The sequence below is a fragment of the Hemibagrus wyckioides genome, linkage group LG06 (genome assembly GCF_019097595.1).
Source record: "Hemibagrus wyckioides isolate EC202008001 linkage group LG06, SWU_Hwy_1.0, whole genome shotgun sequence".
Classification (NCBI taxonomy): domain Eukaryota; kingdom Metazoa; phylum Chordata; class Actinopteri; order Siluriformes; family Bagridae; genus Hemibagrus; species Hemibagrus wyckioides.
In genome coordinates this window covers 24,558,741-24,570,791 of record NC_080715.1, presented here as the reverse complement: position 1 = coordinate 24,570,791, position 12,051 = coordinate 24,558,741, and the positions used below count along the sequence as shown (strand labels likewise).

The 12,051-nt window shown below is 39.5% G+C and overlaps 1 protein-coding gene across 1 annotated transcript; it reads right to left on the bottom strand.

Annotated features, from left to right (window-relative positions):
- Positions 1-571: 571 nt before the first annotated feature.
- coq10b (coenzyme Q10B) lies at positions 572-10,091 on the bottom strand. The gene is made up of 5 exons (XM_058391586.1): positions 9,933-10,091; positions 5,364-5,516; positions 3,767-3,959; positions 3,542-3,643; positions 572-2,227 (listed from the first exon to the last, which is right to left on the bottom strand). Exons 1-5 carry the CDS (start codon positions 10,031-10,033, stop codon positions 2,060-2,062), a joined length of 717 nt encoding a protein of 238 aa, XP_058247569.1. The 5' UTR covers positions 10,034-10,091; the 3' UTR covers positions 572-2,059.
- Between the last annotated feature and the right edge of the window lie 1,960 nt (positions 10,092-12,051).

Sequence of the window (12,051 nt, the reverse complement as noted above, 5' to 3'; positions counted from 1 at the left end):
GTTTCATATTGAGAGATTTTCATTAGATATACACTGTGTTAGGCTACGGTGTGTCATTGTAAAGTGTTTTGGTTGGTGGTGTGCTGTGGGATTATTTTTAATGTTACGCCTCATTAAAGGTTGAAAAACACTGGATTATACATGCCAAATATGATGCCTTATAAGGCAACAGATGACCATGTTTCATAGTGTTGTGAAATCAGGCCCATTCCTCATTCTGTTCCTCTTCAGGAGAAGAAAAAAAACCCACTAGGTCATTCTGATTTTTATTAGAATAAAACGACAGCCATTTCTAGTCGTTTTGGAGCAGTAACTGGAGAAACGTTTCATGGATATTGCCATATCATTTATTCGTCACATTCTCCAGACTTGTTTATTTTCACTCAATTAATATGCAACTTCGTAATGTAAAGTTAGAGTCCGCTATCCATCCACCAGCTGTTGTGAAGCACATAGCTAGAGGTGTCTAATATTATCTTTCACATGACCCATCTATTTTGAAGGTGAAACTAGTTTGAACTGGATGCTGGCAAACAAGATACTGCATAGAGACCACACCACACAAGAAGCCTGATTTTTAAATATAAAAATAGTTTATAAACCATGCAGGCAGGATACATACTCGCCACAACACTCAAACACCCAAATCAATACGACTAAAATAAAGCCTTACTACAAGAAACAAAAAAAAAACAAAAACCTATTATACACTGTATTCTAGTCTGTGATCTTACATTAGTTATATACATGTGGTTTTCCCATAACCAAAATAAATATCATATGATGTCTATGAATATATGTTTGAAGACAATGATAAATAATATGTCACGTGCTAGGTTCAAAAGCAGTAAGGGCATGCAGGTCAGATCTGAATCTTTAAGGTCTATGCTTGCAGATAACTCACTTTATAGCAATCTCATGAGAGCCATGAAGTGTATTTACCCCCCCATCAGCCCCCTGAGTTTGGGCCCTTTTAGTAAAGTTGCAAGGATCTATCTGTTAAAAATCTAACTTTACAAATATATTGCACACATATAACAATAAAACATTTGTCCCTTGATTTGGACACTTGAGACACACCATAAGATGTTATGTATTGTGCTCCCATTAATGAACGTTCAGCAGTTAAAACTATATACATGTGCCAACTTCACATCGCTCCTAAAGACTTGGCAACCATGTCACCACTCTGCATGGTGAAGAAGAAAAAAAAAAAGTTAGCTCCATGTGAGTGAAGTGTTTTTTAAACATGTTCGGTTTCTCATAGCACTTGTGTCATGGAAAGCCTTACTGATGCTGGTGTGGAAGGATTGCAGCCTGTCGCTCTTATATGCTGCACTGACTGAATGCATGCACTCATTCAACCACTGTAGCAGTCCAAGCATGTGTATAGTGTCCCCTTTTTTATATTCAGGGCACTCAAATCAAGTCTCCTTGGGAGTTTGTTAACAAAAAAAATTTGACATGATTGAAAAAAAAAAAAAAAAAAATACTGGTGCTGATTATGGGCGCAACCACGCTTACTGGACAAGTCCAGTTATTCCGAAATAGTTTGTGCGTGTTTATTAAAAAAAACACACACACACACACACACACGGAGAAAGCTTACAAGAAGATTCAAAAAGTAACTTGTGAAAAAAACAAGCCTGGTTCAATCCTACCGAAATCCCGATCTCACACATGCCAAATAACCGTCTCCATCTCCTTGTGCGCTATTCACAAAACCAACATCTGTTCATTGAGCTCTTGACAGACCTTCCACATACTCCAGCTGCCATTAAACAGTATGGCTCAAAATGCAGCTCAAAAATATTGTTAGAGATGGAGTGTTGCAGCTGTATGCTTAATTCACACAACAAATTTAATCCCTTAAATTAGATCCAGCCTCAAAAATAACTTAGGATAAAAATGTAAAATCAAATGGTTTTGCTTGGACCAGGCACTGCAGATACTGAGGCATGTGAAGTTGTGTTCGTTAGCTCCCCCTCTCCAAAAGGACCCTTTACCAGAATTCCCTTAATGCCCTCCCACCCTGGAAGCCTCTTCGTGTGGAGAGACGCTACGTGTGATGGACCTCGTGGAACATTAGTTCGCGTGGGATCTGTGTCTCGGGGCCATAGAGTTTGCAGGCCCGTCGTTCAAACGCTGACACCATCTGCTTTACTACTTCGTCAAAGAACACGGTGGCCAACTGAGAATGTATCAGGGAGCGGAACTCGAAGGAAATCTGCCACAGGAAGAGACAGGAGAAAGTCATGATACGAGTTGATTGTACTTAATGCAGGATTATACTTCATGCATGAAGATAAATCAATCCTTTCCATAATTTTTTTTTTTTTTTTTAAAATCAACCAATATGTCAGAGTAGAAAGCAGTATTTAAACAGTATAATATACACGGATCAGGCATAACATTATGAGCACTGAGAGGTGAAGTGAATAACACTGATGATCATCATGGCACCTGTTAGTGGGTGGGATATATTAAGCAGCATGTGAACATTTTGTCCTCAAAGTTGATGTGTTAGAAGCAGGAAAAATGGACAAGCGTAAGGATTTGAGCGAGTTTGACAAGGGACAAATTGTGATGGCTAGATGACTGGATCAGAGCATCTCCAAAACTGCAGCTCTTGTGGGGTGTTCCCGGTCTGCAGTGGTCAGTATCTATCAAAAGTGGTCCAAAGAAAGGAACAGTGGTGAACCGGCGACAGGGTCATGGGCGACCAAGGCTCATTGATGTATGTGGGGAGTGAAGGCTGGCCCGTGTGATCCGATCCAACAGACGAGCTACTGTTGCTCAAATTGCTGAAGAAGTTAATGCTGGTTCTGATGGAAAGGTGTCAGAATACACAGTGCATGATGGGTCAGGTGGTCATAATGTTATGCCTGGTCAGTGCATGATTAAACATGGAACTTAAGAACATTATTAACATTAGACAACAGATTAGATTTAAATATCCATCCTATTTATTGTGTAAATTTTTAGTGTTAGTCATTTAGTAAATTGTAAAAGATTCAGTAGAACATCTAGCTACAAATGCATTAAACCAGGGGTGCCCAATCTCACCAATCAAAATATCAAGCCTTTGTTTGTTTTTTTTTGTTTGTTTTTTTTTTCAACTAAACCAAACCAAACAAACAAAATAGGGATTCAGCCTCCTGCTTCTAAGTCTGGAGTTGAGGACCTGAGGCCTCCAAATGGCCTGTCAAGGACAGACAACCACCATATCTGGAAAGGACTGAGGTTTTTTTCCAATCAAGCAGGATCCACACCCAATGCTACCTGTTTAATCAGTTGATCTTGGCTTGCCTCAGGTGTGGCTTCTGCTTGGTTGGAATAAAACCCTGGGCACATACTGGCCCCCTTCTGGTTAAGACACTGCTGCTTTAAACATACACAAGACATCCATTGCACTTTACTAATCATGCATACATTTAAACATGCTTCTTTTTTGTGGATGAGCTTCTCAGATGTTTGGCCAAAAAAAAAAAAAAAAAAAAAAAAAAAAAAAGACAAGCACAAATCTTTTCATGTTACTTACAGCAAAGTCCAGGGTGCATGTACGGGGGTAGCCAGGTAGGCCAGGACTGAAGCGCCACACCGTTTCCAGATGATTGAACAGTTTACCATCAGAACATGAAGCCTTGTGGACGAAACAGGAGATATAATGCGATATGCATCACCAGCAATACATATTATGATATTAACATGCATTTAGTTCAAGGAACACAGAATAATATTCTTCTTTTCTGCAGTAAATGCCTACCTTCACCAAATGGGGGCGCACTGTCGTAACAAGAGATGTGTAATTCTCCACCACTGGAGGAAAGCCCACTGTTAGCTTGGCCTTACAGAAACCAGAACGCCGGAACACTACGTCTGAGCGCTTGCACCAGGGCACAAAGTGAAGATAGTCTTCAACCTTGGACACCACATCATACATCTCTTGCATGGAGTAACTAAGAGCAGATGGAGAAATAGAGAGACCGGCATGAGAATGACAGAACGCCACACAAGGGGGGGGCAGCAGTACAAACATATCTGCCTTCACATGGAAACCATGCGAACAATGTCCCTGGTGCCACGTCAGTACACAGAAAGCGTCATTGGAAAAATGGGCAACATGGCCATGAGGTACGGCCATGACCCCAACTGGCCTTGTGCTCTTTCTCAAGCTGATAAGGAGTCACTTAAAGGTCAAATATTCGTTTATTATTGTCTCACGAGCTGGCCAATGGTGAACTGCTTAACCTTTTTAATCATTATAACTTCATGTTATTCATTATATGAGTTTCACTTTTGCAGATTAGGGAAGGCGACTCCAACAGAAATAGCTCGATCAGTGCCAAGTTGGAGTTCTTACAAGTCAGTCCCCCCCCTTTTTTCTCCGTAATTTATTCATGGCAACTTCCCACTCTCCTGTTAGGTCTCCCCCATCACGTGACAGAGACACGTGAAGCCAGCCTTTTGATATGCTGCCTGTGTGTTAAAAGAGTGTCTAAATTAAGTCAGTATAGGAGTAGAAATCAGACAGGCTGGACAAATGGAACAAAATATTCACAGCATGCTGTTTCCAAAAATCTGTACATAGAAGTTCTCAAGCTTCAGAGAAACAGCCCCAGTTGCCTGCCCTTTCTATGTAAACCTTGGGGGCAAAGGAATGTGCAATGTGACACTTATGAGACTGGGTTGATTATATAATATTATTTAGTGCCCTGTGTGCACAGGCCTTGTGCTTCCCTTGCCAAAAGTAGTTATTTAATGCCAGTGTGAATGCTCTTCTGTTAAACTGAAAGTACCCCCATGCTTTGCAAAGACAACTGCAGAAACACTGAAGGCCATCAGCATACTAGTATTTCCAGCCATGCTATACTAATATGTACATTACTATAATAATAATAATAATAATAATAATAGCATGGATGAATTCTCCAATCTGATTGGTTAAAATGTTACGATTAACAGCAGCTCTAACATCAGTGCATTTTTTTGTCTTATTAACTGCAAGAGAGAGAAAAAAAGAGACGATAACAGGATCCAACTTGTCTCCAACGTTCCAGGAAATTAAAGCCAACAGTTAAAATGCATGAAGTGTCATTCTATGCTAAATTAAAAATCCTAATAGTTGATCAAATCATTATAAGAGGAATAAAATTCTATAAGATATGAAGTTATTAGAAAATAGTCCACTTATAATCTAATTCACATCCCAACACATAACACCACCCAATCATGGATTATTTTCCAATAACCCTATACAGCATTGTGTTTTACTCCTTCATGTGTGTAAATTTATCTGGGTTGTATAACAAAGCTAGAGACCTGCACCATACACTTTAGCCACAATGTAGAAGACACCGTACCCAATGATGCGTCTCTCAGAGTACTCTTTCCTTTTGTTAAAGGAATCGGTGAGGTTGAAAAAGCTTCTGGCTGGATTGAGCACAGGACGGCCAGACACGGTCCGCAAGAGAGGAGGCACCCTGGTCATCAGAATCCCACACGATGACAGATATCTGTACAGAAAGCAGCCAGAGATAAGAAACTAATGCTTTTCACACCGTAACTAAAACCATAGAATCATTATCAAACTTTCCCTCATCTCAGCAGGACTACTGGTGCATTTCACAGATACAACAAGTATGTTTATCAGTAGTTCTTTGTTAGCTGGATTGGATTACTGACATGAACCTGGAATTCTCCACTGATTAAAGCTGTTGTCAGCTTGTTAAAGATAACTTGTCAATAACAGCAGGCTTAATCAATGAAAACAAGATCACATTAAACACGTAGAAGCTTAAAGATATGCGTGAGATTACTTTTCTGCTCTCAGTTCACTACAGGGAGCATTGCACACAATACTGCACCTATTTTGTGCCCAAGAAAACATGCCCTAGGCCAGAAAGTTGTTTTTGGTGGAAATGTTTTATGAAAGCATACCTAGGCTGTTGTTGGCTATTTCTTCCTACTGCATTATTGCACGAGTCTACATGGTACACCGAGAGTGAACCATAAATGCTTTATTCATAAAATCATGGGTTTGTTTTCTTTCAATAAAAACACAAAATCAGCCACAAGATAGGTATAAATCCATTCATTCTGGGATTCGAAAAAGCAAACTGAAAGCAGAAATAAAACATTGTGCATATGTATTTTATATTCATTATGGCAACTGATCGAGTTAACATGTTTTTGCATTAAACACACAAACACACACACACACACCATAATGCCATCTCCAGGGCTCTGTATCATTCTCATTAGCCCATCAGTGACATGCTGATTATGAGCTCAGTATACAGACAGCAGGTCCTTTCCCAATTCTGTATGATTAAATTCCTTTATAGCATCTCACAAATGCTCGATGTGAGCACAAGATCAATGACTGTTGTCTCATAAAGCAACATATTTCCTTATTACACCTCTCCACCCATGCCCTGGCTTGTTCACAGTTCCTCCAGCTTTTGCTGTGGGAATTCTCTTCCTCTTTCAGCTTGGCACCCTCCAACACCGTCCATCATTATAACAGTTTCCAAGGCCTTTGAGCTACTTGACACTTGGCTATTGTTTCTTTAATCACTTTCCTGCACACATTTGGCCTGGTGCTGGTTTGTACTCTGCTCTCTGAAGTTTGGTTGCTATATATTTCAACCTTTATGGCTTTTGTAGACTGCATGTAAAGATTTTTCTGCATTTCACACCTGATGTTTACGGCACTATGACATACCACAAGGTCGGTGTAAGCCTAATCTAATCTAGAGGTATCAGGTTTGCAAAGAATCACTAATATTGTGAAGTTTGTTTACACTGAAATCACTTTTATCATTTAGTTTATTTCACACTAAGGTCAGTAAAACGCAACATTGTTTAATATCAGATGACTACATGCTACTTTTAAGAAACAAGCTGATCAAATGTAAATATAAAAGATAATAGAAATGCCTCTGGTCACATGGGTATGCACATGACAATTCAACACTTGATACTGAAGAGCAGAAGAAAAGTTGAATCATAGTTTCTAAACACATGCAACTGTCAACATCATATAATTTGATTATTTAAACTGATAGGCCTTGTGACATGACAAAAAATGTTGGGCAAACTCCAATGTGACTAGGAGGCAAAAACAATATTGAAACTTGTCTGGCTTGTGATCATCTGACATCTATTTGTCTTTGAGTCACAAACACTGACAGAAGCAGGGAGGGATGAAGCAAGTCAAAAACACCAATAGCAAATCATTACCTTGTCAAATATCTAAATCTATATTTACATCTACATTTCGGTAGAGCCGTTTTGTAACAACGTGCATTGACATGTTATATAAATAAAAGTGAATTGAAATTAGTGTGAGCTGCATTGATTCCTAGGAACTAGGAGAGGGGGGTGGGGATAAGGCAAAAATCATATCACAATACTTTACATTCAAACTGAATCAAGTCATTATTAACGTCTAAACATCTGTACAATACAATATATAACCCAATACTGAGTTTTGCAAAACATACTCACAAGGAAATAGTGCTACAAGCCATCAAAAAAAAAAATCACTGAAGTTTCTATTAGCAGGAAATAGACAACAGTATAATCCAAATTCATACAGTGTTCACCAACAACAGTGGAGTTGCACGCTAAACGCAATGAAACATTTACATGTCTAGTGTCAATATTCTGCTAAACCACACCAACTTAACACTATTTTACGGAACACATTTATCTGATAATCTCTGATGCACCAACAAATTAAACATTACAACAACAACATTAAAAATTATATAGAGTCAAAAACCAATCAGCTTTTTTGCTGGTATTCAGTTGTTAAGGGTTGTAGAAACACAAACACTAGTATCTTTTTCTTATAGTGCTTCTCCAAATATTTTCCAAGCTTTCAATTAGTTTGTGACCAGAAGAGTGTACAGCAGATACGGGACACAGTGTGGTAGAGTAGAGCATCTAAAGCACAGGTCAGTGAGGACTGGAGCTGGAGCTGGAGGTGGAGGTGGAGGTAGAGAGAGAGAGAGAGAGAGAGAGAGAGAGATGGCTTTAGCCATAAACCTAAACCAGCGGATTTGAAACCTTTTTCACCTAAAGCCTTATGTGAATATGACGTTTCACTGCACTCATCTCATCAGAAATGTCCTTTATCTACCTTTCAGCACAGTGATCGCTGACCTGCGCACACAGCCGCCTGTCAGCAAACATGCACGGTTTTCTCGTTTACTCACCGTGTTTACTCACTACCTAAAACAAATCTCTTTACACCTCTAATAGGTTTTAATCAAGTGACTCTTAATGCTTTTCTTCAATCCTAGAAATACGGGGTGTCGGAAAAGTCAGGAAGCAACAGGATTATGTTTGCTGAGGTTGAGCACAACCCACATAATAAACCTGACAGAGAGGCTGAGGAAATGCAAGGATGAACATGTACAGCATGTTATAAATAATAAACACAAAATAAGGCATGTGTAGTTTTAATCTCATTGGTTCCGGACTATTTGGACACCATGTATATCTTCCTATTTTAGACGCCCTCATCCAGAATGACTTACATACATCTTATTTCACACAGCTGAGCAGTTCAGGATTAAGGGCCTTGCTCTTGCTCAAGGACCCAGGGGTATAAATTTGGCAGACGTGGGATTTGAACACCCGACCTTCCAAGCCATAGTCCAACATCCTGAGCACTGAGCTGCCGGTCACCCACCACTAAGATTCTGAATCTTGAAACCAGAAAATTATACAAAAACAACACTGGACACTCAGTGGTCTCCTGAAAATAACAATAGCTCAGCTGTAACCAGGTAATACTAGATGCAGGACCAGAACCTGAGGGGCTATCACGTAGATCTGACCTGAAATGGACACTTAAAGGAGACAAATCAGCATTGTCTGGAACGGCACTTTTAACCACTTGCCAGCTATTTACACTTCATTCAAGAGTGTGTTGTCATTACGATAATAGTTGAATGTCAGGCTTTGACAGAACAAAAATAAAGTGTCTCGGTCCCTTAACCTAGACGTGATGCTCGCAGCCAAGTATGACGAACCTGTCACTATTAGGGGACGTGTTCTGGACTTTGGACACTTGCCGAGTGTTTCGTGCAGGACCACTGCTGGCCCTGTGCTCATGGTACACTGCGTCCCTGCGCTGGGCAAAAGAAGGGCAGCTGATACACTAGGACACTAGGAAGTCTCTCTCTCTCTCAGGTGTCACTTGTCGTGACGTCACTACCCCCGTGTTACGTAAGAGGCTGCGGTTAAAAACGAAAGCTTTAAATGCTTGAATGAAGTGTTCAAAATGCCGGTATACTATCTGTCCAATTACACAGCTGTCAAAAATCCTGACGGAAACCAGATATATATATATACACACACACCAATCCTTAAATAGAAGGTTCTTCAAGAAATGAATGAAAATATTCAACTGTAAAAGAACAATAAGTTGTAACCCCGGACGTAGTAACTGGACTAGTCAAGGGCATTAGAGAAAAACCGTATCAAAACTAGACGCTAGGCCATTTCTTTACAATGTCACTAGCTCAACAAACTTAAGGAACTAAGCTGACATACATGTTAGCTGATTTAAGGGTTAATCAGAAAGCGGGTACAGGAGTCAGTTTGCCCTAGAAGACAACAGCTGGTCAAAATTACTAACACTAGCTACAGATCTGGAGCTGAGGTATGCGGCTAGTTTCTTTCCATCGCATGTCAATTACCTTTCTGGTCAGTTTACAAGTTAACTAACTACGAAGAAAAGCCACAAGTGGATGTGATCCCGGTAAAGGTAGCTGGCTAGCTGCCATCATTACCACTTACACATAGATAAATAACGCTAGCTATCTTAGCTGAAGGCTACTCCAGCCAGCTAGCGATGCATTAATGCTAACTTTGCAAAGTGCGGAAATGTTTCCTGTAGTGTTTGCTTGTGTTACCTGACTCCATTCCTGCCCGGTGTTTCTCGAGTAGCCGTAAATGGTAACTGTTTAATACACTCCGCTACCGCTCTCCGCAAACACCGGGAGCCTCTCGCCATCTTCACTTCAGCTATTTTTTTTTTTTTTCACCTTCCCCCTCGCGATTACACTTTTTCCAATACCAGAGCCCGCCCCCTTTTACGAGTCTCGCCCAATAAAATTCCAAATACTATTGGACGGAAGCGATTTGGTAGTCGCTGCTGATTGGTTGAATGTCCCGTCCATCACGCTGCCCCTTTTAAGTATGTACATGTACTGCGATGACGTCTGCAGAAATGTCACGGGATGCGGGATAGAGTTGCCCAGGCTGAGAGACCTGAAGCGCATATCTATGAAAGGTTACAGATAAATTTGTTGAGGTCGCGTAGTCAAAGCTTTAATATTATAATCAATTTAAGCAAATTAAAAACAATAAAAAAAGAGCACCACATTAAGTTTTGTGGAGCTGTATATGCAATTCAATTCAATTCAAAAGATTTAGTTATCCCCAAGGGGCAATTTAAGGCATGCAGAGTAGTTAAAAAAAAAGATCAGTGCAAGCACAAAATACAATTAAAAAAATAACATAAATAAAATAGAATTGTTGTATGATGATAAATGGAATAAGTCTGTTAGTGCAAAAACTTTGAGTACACAACTGTATAAAGTATATGTAAAAGTAAACATCTGTATAAAATATAAAATATCTGTAAATAAATATAAGCTGTCTGTGAAAATATGTGACATGTGAAAATTGGTATTCATGTGCCCTGGCCTCAAAAAATGTGGTCTTGAGTGATGAAACTATGCATCATGGAGATCCACTTACATGTACAAATCTGTGACTCTACACCATGAATCACACATGGTAGCTTTAACATGTGGATATATGCCTTTTATGAAGCAAACCACCCTCTCAAAGCTAGACGTATTTTCTGAAGGTTCAACTCAACCAGTCATTTTGGTTGTGCTTGTTTCTTGTTTTTGTTCCTGTTTTTTTTTCCAGGACTCTTTTGCCTCAGGTATAAAGACACATAGGGTAGGTTTCACAAAGTTGATTACTTGTCTCACAGCACAAAAACCTGATTAGTGAATTACCTCCATTCTGGCCTCTGCTTTAAACAAGGTTTCAATCATCTGTCACAGATGGAATGATAACTTCAGATTGAAGTGATTGTTCCAAAGCCCGCAGAAGAATGGCTAACAAATTGTGGGTATGCACAATATTCAAGGCATTGCTGTAAGACCTCACCAGAATGTTATTAGTGTGTCTGAACTTGGTGTGACAGTATTGCATGAGGTTTGACAGGAGTATGAGGTAAGAAGGAGAAAGATGAAACAATGGCTGTGTGACAGTGGTATTTATATTAATGCTACATGATATGGACACTATGTTCAAGATCTTGACTTGTGTGCTCATGTGCACAAGAAGGTATTTAGGTGATATTCAATGCCTCTGGTTGTCTGGTACAGGGTGATATAGAACACAATGTATTTCATCAAACTAACAGTCAGCCTAATAGGGTTAATTACCCTGCTAAGCTTGCCAACATCACTCACCTCCAGTTATCCAATCATATGGCAGCTTCAGATATTGTTCAAATCAAACATCACAATAAAGGAAAAATTTTATGTCTGTGATTTTTGAAACAATCCAGAAGGGCTGGTTTGATTATTTCAGAAACTGCTGATCTCATGGTACTCAACAGTCTTTAGCATTTATACAGAATATTGTATTATTGTATTAAAACAATACAATGACTGATGATATACACTGACCAGGCATAACATTATGAGCACCTGCCTAATATTGTGTTTTGATAGATACTAACCCCATTTGATAGATACTGACCATCTATGACCATCTACCACCGTCTAGCCATCACAAATTGGCCCTTGTCAAACTCAGTCAAATCCTTACGCTTGCCCATTTTTCCTGTTTCTAACACATCAAATTTGGGCGCAAAATGTTCACTTGCTGCCTAATATATCCCACCCACTAACAGGTGCCATGATGAAGAGATAATCAGTTTTATTCACTTTACCTCTGTGTGCTCATAATGTTATGCCTGATTGGTGTGTGGTGATATGAATATAG

Coding starts and splice junctions, on each gene's coding strand:
- coq10b (XM_058391586.1), bottom strand. CDS start 10,033: ATGGCGAGAGGCTCCCGGTGTTTGCGGAGAGCGGTAGCGGAGTGTATT. Junction 3,960..5,363: donor TCTGAGAGACGCATCATTGG/GTACGGTGTCTT, acceptor ATCTGCTCTTAG/TTACTCCATGCAAGAGATGT. Junction 3,644..3,766: donor TGCGCCCCCATTTGGTGAAG/GTAGGCATTTAC, acceptor TTCGTCCACAAG/GCTTCATGTTCTGATGGTAA.